This window comes from Euprymna scolopes, chromosome 46, assembly GCF_053919585.1.
Source record: "Euprymna scolopes isolate OS-2025 chromosome 46, ASM5391958v1, whole genome shotgun sequence".
Taxonomy (NCBI): domain Eukaryota; kingdom Metazoa; phylum Mollusca; class Cephalopoda; order Sepiida; family Sepiolidae; genus Euprymna; species Euprymna scolopes.
Window position 1 is genome coordinate 73,628,985 of NC_136527.1, and position 23,911 is coordinate 73,652,895.

Genomic DNA, 23,911 nt, shown 5'->3' on the forward strand with positions numbered 1-23,911 from the left:
GGGAGGAGGAATTTATTAGAGAGAAAATATTTTACCACTTCCATTGATCTTAACCGATTTTGGTCGTGACTTCTCAGCAGAAAAAGTATAGAAATCTAAGATTATCGAGGAATTTGAGAAATAATAAGCCTATAACACACCTCAGATATTGTTCTGCTGTTTGTGCATATTATATTTGAATGAAATATCTTGATTTTTAATTCTATTAAGGTCAAAATCCGACGGGGAAAAAATGAGTTCATTTTATTTATATAGAGATGAAAGAGTCCGCTGAGGCATTTCCACAGATCCCGCTACTGTGTATGTAATGTATATATATATGAGCCATTACAGACACACTGTTACGTTCACACACATATATTTCCTTCCCTTCCTCAATCAATCCCAGCGCTTCCACGAGTCAGACCTCCCAGCGAAGCAAGAACTGGAAGTCGTAAATCGGATGTTGGGTTACAACACCCGTTACAAGGTCATTTGAGTTTTATAATTATGTAGATTATTATTATCAATTATCATAAATATCAGCCACCAACATGTTTATCCCCATTACCTTCTATTTTTAATTATCATTATCACAATTAGAGTAGATGATTATATCTAAGCATGGAGATAAATTAATTATATACATTGTTATTATTATTGCTATACAACTTTCCAAACTTTGCGTAGTAAATAAGTAAAAAAGCTACAATGAGAAATGGGAGTGAGGGTGGGAGGAGTGGACGGAGATGGGGGACGAGTAGGAAGTGAAAAGAACTTGCCTTAGAATCACCATCAATAAATTATTTATGGTTTCCTCTTTTCATTCTTCCCCTCTCCCCTTTTTTTTCTATGTTTTGCCTTTCCTCCATATTTCTTAACCTCTTCACTAATATATCTAGGGATAATAGTGGTGGGGCGGGGATATACAAGAAGGCAAGTTGTACGTTTGTAAACGATCTTATTAAAGTCATCATCAACATGACATTTGTAAACGATCTTATTCAAGTCATCATCAACATGACATTTGTAAACGATCTTATTCAAGTCATCATCGACATGACATTTGTAAACGATCTTATTCAAGTCATCATCGATATGACATAACATTTGTAAACAATCTTATTCAAGTCATCATCGACATGACATTTGTAAACGATCTTATTCAAGTCATCATCGACATAACATTTATAAACGATCTTATTCAAGTCATCATCGATATGCCATTTGTAAACGATCTTATTCAAGTCATCATCGACATAACATTTGTAAACGATCTTATTCAAGTCATCATCGACATGACATTTGTAAACGATCTTATTCAAGTCATCATCGACATGACATTTGTAAACGATCTTATTCAAGTCATCATCGACATGACATTTGTAAACGATCTTATTCAAGTCATCATCGACATAACATTTATAAACGATCTTATTCAAGTCATCATCGATATGCCATTTGTAAACGATCTTATTCAAGTCATCATCGACATAACATTTGTAAACGATCTTATTCAAGTCATCATCGACATAACATTTGTAAACGATCTTATTCAAGTCATCATCGACATAACATTTGTAAACGATCTTATTCAAGTCATCATCGACATGACATTTGTAAACAATCTTATTCAAGTCATCATCGACATGACATTTGTAAACGATCTTATTCAAGTCATCATCGACATAACATTTGTAAACGATCTTATTCAAGTCATCATCGACATGACATTTGTAAACGATCTTATTCAAGTCATCATCGACATAACATTTATAAACGATCTTATTCAAGTCATCATCGATATGCCATTTGTAAACGATCTTATTCAAGTCATCATCGACATAACATTTGTAAACGATCTTATTCAAGTCATCATCGACATGACATTTGTAAACGATCTTATTCAAGTCATCATCGACATGACATTTGTAAACGATCTTATTCAAGTCATCATCGACATGACATTTGTAAACGATCTTATTCAAGTCATCATCGACATCACATTTATAAACGATCTTATTCAAGTCATCATCGATATGCCATTTGTAAACGATCTTATTCAAGTCATCATCGACATAACATTTGTAAACGATCTTATTCAAGTCATCATCGACATGACATTTGTAAACGATCTTATTCAAGTCATCATCGACATAACATTTGTAAACGATCTTATTCAAGTCATCATCGACATGACATTTGTAAACGATCTTATTCAAGTCATCATCGACATAACATTTGTAAACGATCTTATTCAAGTCATCATCGACATGCCATTTGTAAACGATCTTATTCAAGTCATCATCGACATAACATTTGTAAACGATCTTATTCAAGTCATCATCGACATGACATTTGTAAACGATCTTATTCAAGTCATCATCGACATGACATTTGTAAACGATCTTATTCAAGTCATCATCGACATAACATTTGTAAACGATCTTATTCAAGTCATCATCGACATGACATTTGTAAACGATCTTATTCAAGTCATCATCGACATGACATTTATAAACAATCTTATTCAAGTCATCGATATGACATAACATTTGTAAACGATCTTATTCAAGTCATCATCGACATGACATTTGTAAACGATCTTATTCAAGTCATCATCGACATGACATTTGTAAACGATCTTATTCAAGTCATCATCGACATGACATTTGTAAACGATCTTATTCAAGTCATCATCGACATAACATTTGTAAACGATCTTATTCAAGTCATCATCGACATGACATTTGTAAACGATCTTATTCAAGTCATCATCGACATGACATTTGTAAACGATCTTATTCAAGTCATCATCGACATGACATTTATAAACAATCTTATTCAAGTCATCGATATGACATAACATTTGTAAACGATCTTATTCAAGTCATCATCGACATGACATTTGTAAACGATCTTATTCAAGTCATCATCGACATGACATTTGTAAACGATCTTATTCAAGTCATCATCGACATGACATTTATAAACAATCTTATTCAAGTCATCGATATGACATAACATTTGTAAACGATCTTATTCAAGTCATCATCGACATGACATTTGTAAACGATCTTATTCAAGTCATCATCGACATGACATTTATAAACAATCTTATTCAAGTCATCGATATGACATAACATTTGTAAACGATCTTATTCAAGTCATCATCGACATGACATTTGTAAACGATCTTATTCAAGTCATCATCGACATGACATTTATAAACAATCTTATTCAAGTCATCGATATGACATAACATTTGTAAACGATCTTATTCAAGTCATCATCGACATGACATTTGTAAACGATCTTATTCAAGTCATCATCGACATGACATTTATAAACAATCTTATTCAAGTCATCGATATGACATAACATTTGTAAACGATCTTATTCAAGTCATCATCGACATGACATTTGTAAACGATCTTATTCAAGTCATCATCGACATGACATTTATAAACAATCTTATTCAAGTCATCGATATGACATAACATTTGTAAACGATCTTATTCAAGTCATCATCGACATGACATTTGTAAACGATCTTATTCAAGTCATCATCGACATAACATTTATAAACGATCTTATTCAAGTCATCATCGATATGCCATTTGTAAACGATCTTATTCAAGTCATCATCGACATGACATTTGTAAACGATCTTATTCAAGTCATCATCGACATGACATTTATAAACAATCTTATTCAAGTCATCGATATGACATAACATTTGTAAACGATCTTATTCAAGTCATCATCGACATGACATTTGTAAACGATCTTATTCAAGTCATCATCGACATGACATTTATAAACAATCTTATTCAAGTCATCGATATGACATAACATTTGTAAACGATCTTATTCAAGTCATCATCGACATGACATTTGTAAACGATCTTATTCAAGTCATCATCGACATGACATTTATAAACAATCTTATTCAAGTCATCGATATGACATAACATTTATAAACGATCTTATTCAAGTCATCATCGACATGACATTTGTAAACGATCTTATTCAAGTCATCATCGACATAACATTTATAAACGATCTTATTCAAGTCATCATCGATATGCCATTTGTAAACGATCTTATTCAAGTCATCATCGACATGACATTTGTAAACGATCTTATTCAAGTCATCATCGACATAACATTTGTAAACAATCTTATTCAAGTCATCATCGACATAACATTTGTAAACGATCTTATTCAAGTCATCATCGACATAACATTTGTAAACGATCTTATTCAAGTCATCATCGACATGACATTTATAAACAATCTTATTCAAGTCATCGATATGACATAACATTTGTAAACGATCTTATTCAAGTCATCATCGACATGACATTTGTAAACGATCTTATTCAAGTCATCATCGACATGACATTTATAAACAATCTTATTCAAGTCATCGATATGACATGACATTTGTAAACGATCTTATTCAAGTCATCATCGACATGACATTTGTAAACGATCTTATTCAAGTCATCATCGACATGACATTTATAAACAATCTTATTCAAGTCATCGATATGACATAACATTTGTAAACGATCTTATTCAAGTCATCATCGACATGACATTTGTAAACGATCTTATTCAAGTCATCATCGACATAACATTTGTAAACGATCTTATTCAAGTCATCATCGACATGACATTTGTAAACGATCTTATTCAAGTCATCATCGACATGACATTTATAAACAATCTTATTCAAGTCATCGATATGACATAACATTTGTAAACGATCTTATTCAAGTCATCATCGACATGACATTTGTAAACGATCTTATTCAAGTCATCATCGACATGACATTTATAAACAATCTTATTCAAGTCATCATCGACATAACATTTGTAAACGATCTTATTCAAGTCATCATCGACATGACATTTGTAAACGATCTTATTCAAGTCATCATCGACATGACATTTGTAAACGATCTTATTCAAGTCATCATCGATATGACATAACATTTGTAAACAATCTTATTCAAGTCATCATCGACATGACATTTATAAACGATCTTATTCAAGTCATCATCGACATGACATTTGTAAACGATCTTATTCAAGTCATCATCGATATGCCATTTGTAAACCATCTTATTCAAGTCATCATCGACATGACATTTGTAAACGATCTTATTCAAGTCAACATCGACATGACATTTGTAAACGATCTTATTCAAGTCATCATCGACATGACATTTGTAAACGATCTTATTCAAGTCATCATCGACATGACATTTGTAAACGATCTTATTCAAGTCATCATCGACATGACATTTATAAACGATCTTATTCAAGTCATCATCGACATGAAATTTATAAACGATCTTATTCAAGTCATCATCGACATAACATTTGTAAACCATCTTATTAAAGTCATTATCGACATGAAATTTATAAACAATCTTATTCAAGTCATCATCGATATGACATAACATTTGTAAACAATCTTATTCAAGTCATCATCGACATGAAATTTATAAACGATCTTATTCAAGTCATCATCAACATGAAATTTATAAACGATCTTATTCAAGTCATCATCGACATAACATTTGTAAACGATCTTATTAAAGTCATTATCGACATGAAATTTATAAACAATCTTATTCAAGTCATCATCGATATGACATAACATTTGTAAACAATCTTATTCAAGTCATCATCGACATGAAATTTATAAACGATCTTATTCAAGTCATCATCGATATGACATAACATTTGTAAACAATCTTATTCAAGTCATCATCGACATGACATTTGTAAACGATCTTATTCAAGTCATCATCGACATAACATTTATAAACGATCTTATTCAAGTCATCATCGATATGCCATTTGTAAACGATCTTATTCAAGTCATCATCGACATAACATTTGTAAACGATCTTATTCAAGTCATCATCGACATGACATTTGTAAACGATCTTATTCAAGTCATCATCGACATGACATTTGTAAACGATCTTATTCAAGTCATCATCGACATGACATTTGTAAACGATCTTATTCAAGTCATCATCGACATAACATTTATAAACGATCTTATTCAAGTCATCATCGATATGCCATTTGTAAACGATCTTATTCAAGTCATCATCGACATAACATTTGTAAACGATCTTATTCAAGTCATCATCGACATAACATTTGTAAACGATCTTATTCAAGTCATCATCGACATAACATTTGTAAACGATCTTATTCAAGTCATCATCGACATGACATTTGTAAACAATCTTATTCAAGTCATCATCGACATGACATTTGTAAACGATCTTATTCAAGTCATCATCGACATAACATTTGTAAACGATCTTATTCAAGTCATCATCGACATGACATTTGTAAACGATCTTATTCAAGTCATCATCGACATAACATTTATAAACGATCTTATTCAAGTCATCATCGATATGCCATTTGTAAACGATCTTATTCAAGTCATCATCGACATAACATTTGTAAACGATCTTATTCAAGTCATCATCGACATGACATTTGTAAACGATCTTATTCAAGTCATCATCGACATGACATTTGTAAACGATCTTATTCAAGTCATCATCGACATGACATTTGTAAACGATCTTATTCAAGTCATCATCGACATCACATTTATAAACGATCTTATTCAAGTCATCATCGATATGCCATTTGTAAACGATCTTATTCAAGTCATCATCGACATAACATTTGTAAACGATCTTATTCAAGTCATCATCGACATGACATTTGTAAACGATCTTATTCAAGTCATCATCGACATAACATTTGTAAACGATCTTATTCAAGTCATCATCGACATGACATTTGTAAACGATCTTATTCAAGTCATCATCGACATAACATTTGTAAACGATCTTATTCAAGTCATCATCGACATGCCATTTGTAAACGATCTTATTCAAGTCATCATCGACATAACATTTGTAAACGATCTTATTCAAGTCATCATCGACATGACATTTGTAAACGATCTTATTCAAGTCATCATCGACATGACATTTGTAAACGATCTTATTCAAGTCATCATCGACATAACATTTGTAAACGATCTTATTCAAGTCATCATCGACATGACATTTGTAAACGATCTTATTCAAGTCATCATCGACATGACATTTATAAACAATCTTATTCAAGTCATCGATATGACATAACATTTGTAAACGATCTTATTCAAGTCATCATCGACATGACATTTGTAAACGATCTTATTCAAGTCATCATCGACATGACATTTGTAAACGATCTTATTCAAGTCATCATCGACATGACATTTGTAAACGATCTTATTCAAGTCATCATCGACATAACATTTGTAAACGATCTTATTCAAGTCATCATCGACATGACATTTGTAAACGATCTTATTCAAGTCATCATCGACATGACATTTGTAAACGATCTTATTCAAGTCATCATCGACATGACATTTATAAACAATCTTATTCAAGTCATCGATATGACATAACATTTGTAAACGATCTTATTCAAGTCATCATCGACATGACATTTGTAAACGATCTTATTCAAGTCATCATCGACATGACATTTGTAAACGATCTTATTCAAGTCATCATCGACATGACATTTATAAACAATCTTATTCAAGTCATCGATATGACATAACATTTGTAAACGATCTTATTCAAGTCATCATCGACATGACATTTGTAAACGATCTTATTCAAGTCATCATCGACATGACATTTATAAACAATCTTATTCAAGTCATCGATATGACATAACATTTGTAAACGATCTTATTCAAGTCATCATCGACATGACATTTGTAAACGATCTTATTCAAGTCATCATCGACATGACATTTATAAACAATCTTATTCAAGTCATCGATATGACATAACATTTGTAAACGATCTTATTCAAGTCATCATCGACATGACATTTGTAAACGATCTTATTCAAGTCATCATCGACATGACATTTATAAACAATCTTATTCAAGTCATCGATATGACATAACATTTGTAAACGATCTTATTCAAGTCATCATCGACATGACATTTGTAAACGATCTTATTCAAGTCATCATCGACATGACATTTATAAACAATCTTATTCAAGTCATCGATATGACATAACATTTGTAAACGATCTTATTCAAGTCATCATCGACATGACATTTGTAAACGATCTTATTCAAGTCATCATCGACATAACATTTATAAACGATCTTATTCAAGTCATCATCGATATGCCATTTGTAAACGATCTTATTCAAGTCATCATCGACATGACATTTGTAAACGATCTTATTCAAGTCATCATCGACATGACATTTATAAACAATCTTATTCAAGTCATCGATATGACATAACATTTGTAAACGATCTTATTCAAGTCATCATCGACATGACATTTGTAAACGATCTTATTCAAGTCATCATCGACATGACATTTATAAACAATCTTATTCAAGTCATCGATATGACATAACATTTGTAAACGATCTTATTCAAGTCATCATCGACATGACATTTGTAAACGATCTTATTCAAGTCATCATCGACATGACATTTATAAACAATCTTATTCAAGTCATCGATATGACATAACATTTATAAACGATCTTATTCAAGTCATCATCGACATGACATTTGTAAACGATCTTATTCAAGTCATCATCGACATAACATTTATAAACGATCTTATTCAAGTCATCATCGATATGCCATTTGTAAACGATCTTATTCAAGTCATCATCGACATGACATTTGTAAACGATCTTATTCAAGTCATCATCGACATAACATTTGTAAACAATCTTATTCAAGTCATCATCGACATAACATTTGTAAACGATCTTATTCAAGTCATCATCGACATAACATTTGTAAACGATCTTATTCAAGTCATCATCGACATGACATTTATAAACAATCTTATTCAAGTCATCGATATGACATAACATTTGTAAACGATCTTATTCAAGTCATCATCGACATGACATTTGTAAACGATCTTATTCAAGTCATCATCGACATGACATTTATAAACAATCTTATTCAAGTCATCGATATGACATGACATTTGTAAACGATCTTATTCAAGTCATCATCGACATGACATTTGTAAACGATCTTATTCAAGTCATCATCGACATGACATTTATAAACAATCTTATTCAAGTCATCGATATGACATAACATTTGTAAACGATCTTATTCAAGTCATCATCGACATGACATTTGTAAACGATCTTATTCAAGTCATCATCGACATAACATTTGTAAACGATCTTATTCAAGTCATCATCGACATGACATTTGTAAACGATCTTATTCAAGTCATCATCGACATGACATTTATAAACAATCTTATTCAAGTCATCGATATGACATAACATTTGTAAACGATCTTATTCAAGTCATCATCGACATGACATTTGTAAACGATCTTATTCAAGTCATCATCGACATGACATTTATAAACAATCTTATTCAAGTCATCATCGACATAACATTTGTAAACGATCTTATTCAAGTCATCATCGACATGACATTTGTAAACGATCTTATTCAAGTCATCATCGACATGACATTTGTAAACGATCTTATTCAAGTCATCATCGATATGACATAACATTTGTAAACAATCTTATTCAAGTCATCATCGACATGACATTTATAAACGATCTTATTCAAGTCATCATCGACATGACATTTGTAAACGATCTTATTCAAGTCATCATCGATATGCCATTTGTAAACCATCTTATTCAAGTCATCATCGACATGACATTTGTAAACGATCTTATTCAAGTCAACATCGACATGACATTTGTAAACGATCTTATTCAAGTCATCATCGACATGACATTTGTAAACGATCTTATTCAAGTCATCATCGACATGACATTTGTAAACGATCTTATTCAAGTCATCATCGACATGACATTTATAAACGATCTTATTCAAGTCATCATCGACATGAAATTTATAAACGATCTTATTCAAGTCATCATCGACATAACATTTGTAAACCATCTTATTAAAGTCATTATCGACATGAAATTTATAAACAATCTTATTCAAGTCATCATCGATATGACATAACATTTGTAAACAATCTTATTCAAGTCATCATCGACATGAAATTTATAAACGATCTTATTCAAGTCATCATCAACATGAAATTTATAAACGATCTTATTCAAGTCATCATCGACATAACATTTGTAAACGATCTTATTAAAGTCATTATCGACATGAAATTTATAAACAATCTTATTCAAGTCATCATCGATATGACATAACATTTGTAAACAATCTTATTCAAGTCATCATCGACATGAAATTTATAAACAATCTTATTCAAGTCATCATCGATATGACATAACATTTGTAAACAATCTTATTCAAGTCATCATCGATATGACATAACATTTGTAAACAATCTTATTCAAGTCATTATCGATATGACATAACATTTGTAAACAATCTTATTCAAGTCATCATCAACATAACATTTGTAAACGATCTTATTCAAGTCATCATCGACATGACATTTGTAAACGATCTTATTCAAGTCATCATCGCCATGACATTTGTAAACGATCTTATTCAAGTCATCATCGACATAACATTTATAAACGATCTTATTCAAGTCATCATCGACATGACATTTGTAAACGATCTTATTCAAGTCAACATCGACATGACATTTGTAAACGATCTTATTCAAGTCATCATCGACATGACATTTATAAACGATCTTATTCAAGTCAACATCGACATGACATTTGTAAACGATCTTATTCAAGTCAACATCGACATGACATTTGTAAACGATCTTATTCAAGTCAACATCGACATGACATAACATTTGTAAACGATCTTATTCAAGTCATCATCGATATGACATGACATTTATAAATGATCTCATGACATGACATTTGCTGTTAAATCATTTCTTAACTTCATTCTTAAATTTAATCTGAAACCCGGTTTAGCACAGATATGTCAAATTCACATTTCACAACTGTTTGAACCTATACACACTTGTATGGTTAAGATTTAGAACAACCATCACACACGCATACAAATACCTTTCTAGTCTTTCATTACCTCTACCTTGATCTTTAAACCCCACCAAATCTTATTTTTCAATTTTATTTATATTTATTTATACAACCAAATCTTATTTTTCACTATTTAACGGAACCTCCTGATATCAACTTCCTGTGACGAGAAAGACTTGATATTTTCATTGTAAACTTTGCTTTCGTATAAGCTGTGTCGCCTGAAGAGGTAACTAGCTGACCGAAACATGCTCATGACTGTGTAGCAACATATTACTGCCTCTGTAAAAACAAATAAAGAGTATATATATATATATATATATATATATATATATATATATATATATACACACACACACAAGAGCAAATACTTAATAAAATTGTTAAAATCACTTTGAAAAAGAGTTAAAAACATTTAATTTGAAACGGAAACACTTAATAAGTGGATAGTCCTTAATCCGCAGAGTTTCCTTCTCACCAGATGAATGATGGTAAGGAAAGTATTTCTTCGAAACTCTGCAGATTAAGGACTATCCACTTATTAAGTGTTTCCTTTTCAGATTATATATGTTTTTAACTCTTTTTCAAAGTGTTTTTTAACATGTTTTATTAACTGTTTGCTCTTATTATAAGCTCTATCTCCTATTTGGTTTTATCGAGCTTTTACATCTGGTTGAGATTAATTTATAAATATTAATTCTTTAATATTCATAATATACTTTAGTTTTACCATCCTGTATCATTTTGATAAATTTAATTGTAATTTTTATTTTATTTTATATATATGTTGAATATGAAACATATTCATATTGCTCTGTCTAAACATTGAGCACTCTTTGGTAGACACATTAGGTTTTTTGTTTTTGTTTAAATAACTAAACAATACTACCAATAATACATATACACATATATATACTAGCAAAAGTACCTGTCGTTGATTGGGTTCAAAAACAGCCTACAGAAAATGGACTCTGATTTATGAAAGTATGATAGATTATGAAAAGGAAGGGTTGTAAAGAGATAGCTTCGAATTTGGGGGTATCAAAACCAAAGCAAAATATGATGAGAGTAAAAATAAAATAGATAAACCCCACAATTTATTATACCATACCTGTTCACACTGAAATACTTATCACAATATTCTGTGGATCTATATTAAAAAACCTTGTTAAACTTTGTGACATATTTCCATTCTATGGATGTCAGGTGCGGACGAACACCCATCATTTTATTATACCATATTTCTTCAAACTGAAACATAATTATCAAAGTATACTTACGCAGATAGATATGAAAAGTCTTTATTAAAGTTTGTGTCTATTTCCATTCTATGGAGGCCAGGCGCGAACGCAGACCCCACAATTTTATTATACCATCCCTATTTAAGTTAAAACATACTTATCAAAGTATTATTATGTACATCTATATCAAAAACACTTGTAAACGTTTTTGTTTTAATTTTTAAATTTTTTATTTCCATACTTCGTGGACCAGGCGCGTACGCAGACACCACAATTTGAATGAATCCTTATTATGCCAGATAAAACATACCCATTCCTGTGTCTCGATACATCATTATATGTGATCAATTTTCTATAATAGTCAACCATATAGGAGCCTATTCGTGACCAGACACACACACAGACGTTCAGCTTTATATATATACAGGGTGTCCATAAAGTCCGTGTGCACTTTAAAAAATTTATAACTTTATTTGTATTTGCAAGAGAAATAATCTGTAAAATGGATTTGAAAGAAGTAAATCTATATTTTTTAAGCTTTTATTGAAATTTTATTTAACTTTCCACATGCCCTCCATCATTAGCAATACAAAGGGTAATACGATTTTGCAGTTCACGAAAAACATTTGCCAAATGATTTATAGTAATGCCTGAAATCACATTAGTTATTCTCGCTTTCAAATCTTCCAATGAACTAGGTTTGGTTGCATACACAATTGTTTTCACATGTCCCCATAAAAAAAATCTAATGGAGTCAAATCTGGCGAACGTGGAGGCCAATGAAATGGTCCACCCCTTCCGATCGATCTGTTAGGAAATTCCTGATTTAGAAACTGTCTAACACGCCGAGCAAAGTGACAAGGAGCTCCATCTTGTTGAAACACTGTATCATCTTTCAAGTTTAATTGTTCAAGTTGCGGAATAAAGTAATTCTGCAACATATCTAAGTAGCTGTCACTGTTAATAACACAATCTTCAAAAAAATATGGCCCTATGATTCAATTTATTCCCAAAGCACACCACACATTAACTTTAAGAGAGTCCCTTTCATGTTCAACAGTTTCATTTGGCTTTTCAGTTCCCCAACTTCGGTAATTATGCCTGTTGACCTTGCCACTAATGTGAAATGTTGCTTCATCAGAAAACAGTAAATTACTCACAAATGCATCATCATTGCAAAGTTTTTCATTGAACTTGTGACAGAAAGTTAGCCGTGCATAATAATCCTCTTCTAACAACTGTTGATGTAATTGAATTTTGTAAGCTTTCATATGAAGTTTTGCCCGCAGAATCTTATGCACAGTAGACTTTGGCAGCCCGAGCTCCAATGATGCCCGTCTTACAGATTTCTTGGACTTGCAGTAAAGGATTCTTCTATGGAAGCAACACTTTCGTCACTGACACATGACCTTCCAGACCAATGTGTACTTATGAGGCGCTTTTTTATTGTATTCAATTCTAAACTTTCTTTGTACAGCAATAGTAGATTTCAATTCAGCCAACCCAGGAACACAGTTACTTTTTCCTCAATTGAAGCCATGGGATCAAATTGATTCTGAAAAACAAAAGAAAATATTTTTTACTTATTTTTTACTTATCTAAAAATTGTTACGAATTTTGTGGTGAAAAATTATTCAATAGTTATACTTAAAACTAGATACATGAAACTTTATAACATTTTTTACAGATTATTTTTATCGCAAATATAAATAAAGTTATAAATTTTTTAAAGTGCACACGAACTTTATGGACACCCTATATTTTTGGTGGATTGTTGCTATTTCTTCTGATGAGTTAAGGGCATAATAGATTCACTGATTTAAATTATAATTAAGTGATTGATTTTGCGCTACGAAACAGATACTGTCAAGAATTGTAAATGTAATCTGAATTAAAAGAATAAATTATAAGATGGTCAACATCATGAATTTTGGAATATAGTGTTTTGTCATTTATTCACTATATATATAGTTTGGTGTGGACGCGTGTTAAAAGCACACAGATGTCTTAGCATCATACTGTGCTTCTTCCAGACAAATCAACCCCACGTGCACGTCGTGACCACTCCACTGCTGTGCAGACGGGTCTCTGATGAACGGCGAGTGTCCTGCACCGTTTAACTGGACCTCCACTGTCTTGTGGACCAAGGTTCTTTAACCAAAGGCTAAGGGTAAGGTAACCCTGACAGAAACCTCCAGAGGAGCTTAGGCCCTGTCAGCTGCAGCATACATGACCCACCGGCGTGTGGAGTAAGCTCTGGTGCCCAGCAACCTAAGTCCCAGTCATGGATCAAATGGCATGAGTGGAGAGGGCTCCCGTAAGCCGTAATGAAGGCAACCTCTCTAGGAGAAGGAAAACCCTTATATAAAACTTGCGACGACTGCTACATCCAATGATGTTGACTTGCTCTTCTTTTTGGTTCAATGTGGCAGTTGTTTAGAGAGTGGGATTGTCTTGGTGCAAAGTCTTTCCTCACTATAAAAAGCTTCAAGCACAGGCATGACTTGATATGTAATGGAATACACACTTTGCAATCAGTGTGTATCTCGATAACAAAAAGGTTGGCTGTAGCCTGAAACGGCAAACGGACATCCAATGAGGACTGATACGGATATGGGCATCAATGGTGATAAAGGTCTGTCCGAGCAGGTGTTCAGGGCACGACAGCCTGGACCTGGTCATCGGCAGATGTGCAGGACTGTAGAAGGTTCATAGTAGTGGCCATCCAGCACGTGTTGCTGGTGGCGCTTGTGTCTGCGTCATTTGAGCCAGAGGCCAGAGATCTATTAAGTAATGCCAATACTCGAGAACAAGTTTGTTGCCATCATATGTATATATATATATAGTATGTGTATATACGGCATAATCACGTTGACACATCGGTTCTCGTCAGATCACCGAAGTTAAGCAACGTTGAGCCTGGCTAATACCAGATGGGTGCCCATTTGGGAATTCTAGGCGCTGTATGTGCTCTCCGCTTATCTCGGCATTGTTTCCAGTCGTCTTGTACCTCCACTTGCCACTGGTATGCAACAATGTTGACTCAGGAGACGCGTGGTTGGAGATTGCGCAACTCTTGCCACACAAATTTCACGCGCAGGCACCCTTACAGTGGGTATCCATAGTCTGTCAAGACTGAAGGAAGCCTTTTTATATATGTATGTATGTACATAGTACGTGTGGTTAAGGCCTCAGTACCTATGGGAGGGACCACATGAATGTTGTCAACATCCTAATTGAAATTGATTTTTGTGTAATGAACTTGAAACACCTAAGTGGTCAATCCATTTCGTTAACGACTGAGCCATTGTCATTTCCCACTTTGCATAATCAAAGATTATTGGATTGCATTTTTAGATAAGTTTCAACCTGACATTGAACTTTCAACTTTGACCGTCTTTTTTTTTCTTTTTTTTTCCCCCTGAAAAAAAAAAAACAAACGTGCAGGAGGTGAACCAAGTTTCACATTTAGCAGCCACGCATACGATGAGTCAAGACGAAGTGAATATCCATCCAGTACTTGCAGATGCTGCTATCTTGTCATCGTCAAATTCCGAACAACACAGTAAGTCATTTTGCACTTAAAAACAATTCAATTTAAAAAAGATAAAAAAAGACAAACTAAAATTAGTCTTTTTTTTCTATTTTTCTCTCTTTCTCTCTCCCTCTCTCATTCCCTGTCTCCCTTTCTCTCGTTCCCTGTCTCCCTCTTATTTCCTGTCTCCCTCCCTCTCTCATTTCCTGTCTCTCTCCCTCTCTCGTTCCCTGTCTCCCTCTTATTTCCTGTCTCTCTCCCTCTCTCATTTCCTGTCTCTCTCCCTCTCTCGTTCCCTGTCTCCCTCTTTCTCGTTCCCTGTCTCCCTCTTTCTCGTTCCCTGTCTCCCTCTTTCTCGTTCCCTGTCTCCCTCTTTCTCGCTCCCTGTCTCCCTCTCTCTCGTTCCCTGTCTCCCTCCCTCTTTTATTCCCTGTCTCCCTCCCTCTCTCATTCCCTGTCTCCCTCTCTCTCATTCCCTGTCTCCCTCTCTCTCATTCCATGTCTCCCTCTCTCTCATTCCCTGTCTCCCTCTCTCTCATTCCCTATCTCTCTCTCTCTCTCATTCCCTGTCTCTCTCTCTCTCTCATTCCCTGTCTCTCTCTCTCTCTCATTCCCTGTCTCTCTCTCTCTCTCATTCCCTGTCTCTCTCTCTCTCTCGTTCCCTGTCTCTCTCTCTCTCGTTATCTGTCTCTCTCTTGTTCTCTGTCTCTCTCTCTTTCTCGTTTCCTGTCTTCCTCTCTCTCGTTCTCTGTCTCTCTCTCTTTCTCGTTTCCTGTCTCTCTCTCTTTCTCGTTTCCTGTCTCTCTCTCTTTCTCGTTTCCTGTCTCTCTCTCTTTCTCGTTTCCTGTCTCTCTCTCTTTCTCGTTTCCTGTCTCTCTCTCTTTCTCGTTTCCTATCTCCCTCCCTCTCTCGTTCCCTGTCTCCCTCCCTCTCTCGTTCCCTGTCTCCCTCCCTCTCTCTTTCCCTGTCTCCCTCCCTCTCTCTTTCCCTGTCTCCCTCCCTCTCTCTTTCCCTGTCTCCCTCCCTCTCTCTTTCCCTGTCTCCCTCCCTCTCTCTTTCCCTGTCTCCCTCCCTCTCTCGTTCCCTGTCTCCCTCCCTCTCTCGTTCCCTGTCTCCCTCCCTCTCTCGTTCCCTGTCTCTCTCTCCCTCCCTCTCTCGTTCCCTGTCTCTCTCTCCCTCCCTCTCTCGTTCCCTGTCTCTCTCTCCCTCCCTCTCTCGTTCCCTGTCTCTCTCTCCCTCCCTCTCTCGTTCCCTGTCTCTCTCTCTCTCTCTCTCGTTCCTTGTCTCTCTCTCTCTCTCGTTCCTTGTCTCTCTCTCTCTCTCGTTCCTTGTCTCTCTCTCTCTCTCGTTCCTTGTCTCTCTCTCTCTCTCGTTCCTTGTCTCTCTCTCTCTCTCGTTCCTTGTCTCTCTCTCTCTCTCGTTCCTTGTCTCTCTCTCTCTCTTGTTCCTTGTCTCTCTCTCTCTCTCTTTCCCTGTCTCTCTCCCTCTCTTATTCCCTCTCTCATTCCCTATCTCCCTCTCTCGTTCCCTCTCTCTTTCTCTCTCTTTCTCTCCTTTTTGCTCTCTCTCTCTCTCTCTCAGATTGCTAACAAACACATTGAACTCATGGCCATGATAAGATGTGTCATTATATTTGATTTTCTTAAATAAAAAAAAAAAACTTGATCGATTTATATGCTTTTTAGAATATGACACCTTTGTGTGATGACGGGTACATACATCATTTTAAAGATTTAAAAAAAATTTTCTTAAAAATAAATTTTTTATACTGTAGACAAACACCAAAAATTTTTTATACTGTAGACAAGCACCAAAATTTTTTTTTTAAATTTCTGCAAATACCAATTATTTGCAACACAGCAATCTTTTCTCTTCTGGAACTTTTTTTTTTTTTCCAGCCCTTGTAACGAGGACGACGCAGAACCACATGACAAACGGCAAGTCAAATGACGGCACTGTCCATGTCTCTGTTGCAGCAAACGAAACAGTGGACACATCCGAAAGCCAGACGATCATGATTATAAAAGATGATTTATCGAACCTAAACAATTCCCTGACGACGCAAATAATTTCTAGCGAAGTACGTACAGACCATTGCATTTTTATTTGTCTAACCTTAATCAAAAAAAAAAAAATGAGTTTTATCGGGAAATGTAAAGATATTGAGAGATATCAATTGTCCATACAATGTGAACAATTCAGAAAGTAAACCCTGTGTGTTGCTTTATTGCAGGTTTGTTCAAATTCCACAAAAAAATAAGGAAAATAAGGCACCTTGTTATGCTCTTCCAGTGTTATACCAAATTTCACTTCTCTGCATTTCATAGCTATATCGAAATTAAAAAAATATTGATCTGCAATAAAGTGATCACATGGTTTATTATATGTGTGTGTGTGTGTGTGTGTGTGTATATATGTGTGTGTGTGTATGTGTATATATGTGTGTGTGTGTGTATATATATATGTGTGTGTGTGCATATACATGTGTGTGTGTGAGTATACATATATATGTGTATACATATGTGTGTGCATATGTATACATATATATGTGTATACATATGTGTGTGCATATGTATACATATATATGTGTATACATATGTATACATATATGTGTGTGTGTATATATATAGGTGTGTGTGTGTGTAAATGTGTGTGTATACATATATAGGTGTGTGTATACATATGTGTGTTTGTAGTATGTGTGTGTATGCATGTGTGTGTATATATATGCATATATATATGTGTGCGTATATATGTATACGTATGTGTATATATATATATATGTGTGTGTGTGTATATATATATATGTACGTGTGTATATATGTATATGTTCGTGTGTTTTTGTCAGGTCATGTCATATGCTACTGGTACCATGTAACCCAGTACTACCTGCCTCATGGTCGGGTCACCGGCGACTAAACTGGTTTCCCCACCAGACTTGTTTGGTGAGGAGGGCGGCTAGTCTCCGTGAAGGATTAAAAACAAGACCTTCCAAAGGGCGAATGAACTCTTTTTCTGGGTCAACGGCCAACTAGCACCGTGTATATTTGTGTGTGTGTGTGTGTATAAGTGTATTGGGGTGGAGAGGGCTCCCGTAAGCCGTGGTGAAGGCAACCTTTCTAGGAGAAGCAAATCTCTGATTTAAAAACAAAGCGGAAGACCAGTACCCGCATTAAGCTGGTCTGCAGTTTAATTTGTTGCTGGCTATCTTGCTCTTGCTTGTTGCTGGATCTCAACATTTTGAACCGAGAGAGAGACTTAGCTGTCATACAAAGCTAAGACTCTGTAACATCATCTTTGTATAGATACTCCCTCAGGAATTTGGGCTCATGGATTTTAAATGTCTGAGGGAGTGGCACTCGTCTGACAAGACGTTGCAATCATCATCATATGTGTGTGTATGTATATACGTATGTATGTGTATATATATGTATATGTCTGTATATATGTGTGTATGTATGTATATGTGTGTATATATGTGTGCATGTATATATATGTATAAGTATATATATGTGGATGTGTATACATATATATACACATGTGTATATGTATATATATGTATATGTATATATACATGTGTGCGTGTGTGTATGTATATATATATATATACATGTGTGTGTATATATATATATATATATATATATATACATGTGTGTGTGTGTATATATATATGTATACATGTGTGTGTGTATATATATATGTATACATGTGTGTGTGTATATATATATATATATACATGTGTGTGTGTGTATATATATATATGTATACATGTGTGTATGTGTATATATATATATGTATACATGTGTGTATGTATATATATATATACTAGCAGGGGTGCCCGGCGTTGCTCGGGTGTTTGAAGGTGTATGCTGTGCAAAAAAAAGCAAAAAAACAAAAAAAATGGTTAATTTTTTAAAACTTTGACCCCTATTATGACCCCTTAAAATTTATAGTTTCGGGCTCAAATCACTTTATTAAGTTAGACCCAGGTTCAAGGAACCTATATCTAAAATTTCAAGTGTCTAGACCCAAAATTGTCGGAGGAGTTTGGTAGAGTTCTTAAAGGTCAAATCGTTGAAATTTGACCCCTTAACAGTCAAATTTCTGGCTGACACCCGTCACATCGATTTTCCCAAATCTCAGTACCCGGTATTTCAAATTTCGAGTCTATAGACTAAAAATTGACAGAGTTATTGCGTAGGGAAATGTACACAGACAGACCGACACACAGACAGACAGACACGTTCACTTTTATAGATATGTATACGTGTGTTTGTGTGTGTGTATACATGTATATATATATATATATACGTGTTTATGTGTGTGTGTATATATATGTATACATGTGTGTATGTGTGTGTGTATATATATGTATGCGTGCATATGTGTGTGTATATATATATATGTATGCATGTGTGTGTGCATATATGTATATATGTATACTTAAGTGTATATATATGTATACATGTTTGCGTGTGTGTGTATATATATATATATATATATATATATATATAATGGTAAAAGTCCACATATTCTTCTAGGATAGTGGTTTTAAGATTATTAGGGTTTTTTGAAGCATGAAAAACGATGTTACTTTTTGTATTTAATATTTTTATTATTTTTTATATTTCAAGCGGACCTCCGCTCTTGGTCACAAAAAAGTATTGAAGAAAAAATTTGTTTTTTTTTTATTTTAAATATATATATATATATATATATATATTTTGTGTACAGAAAGTTGTTAGTTGAGACAGGTCATTGGTACCGTCGGTTTCAAGCCCGATAATAAGGCCCGTTTAAGGTATCCTTATCAAGCTCTCTTCAGCCAATATTCGTCACCAATGACCTGTCTCAACTAACAACTTTCTGTACACAAAATATAAGTACGCTCTTAAAATTTGGATTTTCCTTTTAATTGAGCACTCTGCTGGAATTCTTTTTCCAAAAAAAACTAATCAATTATATATATATATATATATATATATATATATATATATATATAGGATAGATAGTAAAATGCTTTTCAAGAAATCAATCATACCAAGAGGACCATTCAAAAAACTTTGAGTTGTAGCGATTATGTTTTGTTATTTTGACACGTTACAACATACACAAAACAACTCACTAATTACAATGACTTATATTCACACACGTAAACACTACGTTCCTTGAAAGTACCAGAAAATAGAAAAATTAGCATAAATTTCAAAATTTTTGTTCAAATTCCACAAAAATAGGAAAATAAGGCACCTTGTTATGCTCTTCCAGTGTTATACCAAATTTCAATCCTCTGCATTTCATAGCAATTTCAAAATTAAAAAATATTGACATGCAATAAAGCAATACACAGGGTTTATATGCACACACATAAACATTTCTGTTCAACATACTAAAAATCAAATCAGCAAAAATTGCTACATTTGGAATGTGACAATTTCAACATAGTTTCCTTATTTCGATTGGTAATTGATTTGTTGTTTTTTTTTTTTTTCATTTCAAACATAAGCGTTCGCGAGCAAACATAAGATATTGTTTTAACTCGTGATAAAATAAAACTATAACTTTCAAAATATTTGTTCAAATTCCACAAAAATCAGGAAAATAAGGCACCTTGTTATACTCTTCCAGTGTTATACCAAATTTCAGTCCTCTGCATTTCAGAGCAATTTCAAAATTAGTAAAATAAAGTTTCAAAATGAAAAAAATATTGACCTGCAATAAAACGATACACAGGGTTTATTATTTCACAATATGCAAGAAACTAATTGTTTAACACACAATGTTTAAGTTACTAAAAAAAAAAAAAAGTATTTTTCCAGTGACCTTAGCAACAGATTTGATGTAAGTGCTTCATTGCAAGTCAGGAGTGAAGGTTTGACCCAGAAGTTTGTTAAGACATGGAGCTGCTCCCCATAAAACATGGGAGTGTCCATTTGAAAAGCAATTGTCTGATATTAAATTCATTAAATTCGCGCACCTGTCACATCACTTTTTAATCGTTTGACTTTTTAATCCTTTCATTTCACACATTTTCAGTTCTCTGCCAGCGTGGTGGTAAGTCATCAGCCTATTAACCTCAAGGGTTCAGGTTCGAGCCTACCTACCAAAACTTTCTTTTTTTTTACTTCCAAACACCCAGGCAATGCCGGGCACCCCCACTAGTCTATATATTTCGCTGTGTAGCTGAAACTTAATGAAACAAATTGAGTTCCTCGGCTTTCACGCCGGGGACGTCCAGAAACCCCAACCCTAATCCGGACGTCCAGAAACCCCAACCCTAATCCGGACGTCCAGAAAGCAAATCAGCTTTGATTAATGCGATGAAAACTGTCATATCGGACAATTGCTTTTAAAATGGACACTCCCATGTTTTACCTTTTATTTATTTTGATATATATATATATATATATATATATATATATATATATATATATATATGAGAGAGAGAGAGATGGTGATGTATTTAATTTATAATTAGTTGATGATGTATTTGTAATTTATTTATTATATTGATGATGATGATGTATTTATAATTAATTATATTGATGATGATGATGATTTATATTTGTAACTAATTTATTATATTGATGATGATGATGTATTTGTAATTAATTTATTATATTGATGATGATGTATTTGTAATTAATTTATTATATTGATGATGATGTATTTGTAATTAATTTATTATATTGATGATGATGATGTATTTGTAATTAATTTATTATATAGATGATGATGATATATTTGTAACTAATTTATTATATTGATGATGATTTATATTTGTACTTATATTGATGATGATGATGATTTGTATTTGTAATTTATTATATTGATGATGATGATATATTTGTAATTAATTTATTATATTGATGATGATATATTTGTAATTAATTTATTATATTGATGATGATGATATATTTATAATTAATTTATTATATTGATGATAATGATATATTTGTAACTAATTCATTATATTGATGATGATGATGTATTTGTAACTAATTTATTATATTGATGATGATTTATATTTGTAATTATATTGATGATGATGATGATGATTTGTATTTGTAATTATATTGATGATGATATATTTGCAATTAATTTATTATATTGATGATGATGATATATTTGTAATTTATTATATTGATGATGATGATGATTTTTATTTGTAATTAATTTATATTGATGATGATGATTTTTATTTGCAATTAATTTATTATATTGATGATGATGATGATGATATATTTGTAATTGATTATATTGATGATGATGATTTTTATTTGTAATTAATTTCACACTTTTCTGTCATCATCACTTTCATTTTTTTCTTTTTTAATTTTTTTTCTCCCGACAGGATGTATCGATACTCGAAGATAAAATTACCTCCGAAAAGCAGTATGCGCTTCTGCAGGACAAGTACGATCAGTTGGCTTTGGAGAAAGCCCAAATGGAGCAAGACTACAAAGTAGAAATTGATCATCTTAAATTACAGGTATCCATCTGCTTTGCATCTTTTTCTTTCATCTTCATCTTCAATGTTAGATTTTCTACCTTTTTTTGATGGAATTTATTTGCTCTTAACTAGAAAAAAGGTTCTGCTTAAATCACTGGAGCCTCCACAGCAACGGTTAGGAGCACCGACTGTCGTCTAAGTGGTCGAGTTTCAAATTTGGCTTATCTAGCCGCACTGATGAACTGTAATATGGCAAAACAGTACTGCACATGGATGACATATATATATATATATATATATATATATATATATATAAAATAAAAGTTACAATAAGTTTACTAAGGTAATCAAAATGGTAAACTTTAAATATATTATAAATATTAAAGAGTTAATATTTACAAGTAAAATAAACTCAGCAAGATATAAAAAGTTCAATAAAACCGAAAAGGAAAAAGAGCTTATAATATTTCATATATATATATATATATATATATATATATAATATTTAGTAATGTGATTGATAATTTAACTTGATCTCTACCACAATAAAAACACTGTTTTCCGAAATGATCGTACAAATAATTGATTTTGTTGTTCCTTCTTATGAAATGGAT

General features: G+C 33.1%; 1 protein-coding gene and 1 pseudogene across 3 annotated transcripts in view; both read left to right on the top strand.

The window, feature by feature from the left end:
- Positions 1 to 23,911, top strand: part of LOC145270162 (uncharacterized) — a 77,799-nt gene that overhangs the window by 42,724 nt on the left and 11,164 nt on the right. For all 3 annotated transcript variants that reach the window (XM_080125776.1, XM_080125779.1, XM_080125777.1), the window contains exons 5-7: positions 15,757 to 15,874; positions 17,743 to 17,924; positions 23,199 to 23,336. In XM_080125776.1, the coding sequence (XP_079981902.1) occupies positions 15,757 to 15,874; positions 17,743 to 17,924; positions 23,199 to 23,336 (438 nt within the window). The remainder of the gene's footprint in view (positions 1 to 15,756; positions 15,875 to 17,742; positions 17,925 to 23,198; positions 23,337 to 23,911) is intronic.
- On the top strand, positions 15,163 to 15,279 carry LOC145272035 (5S ribosomal RNA; annotated as a pseudogene).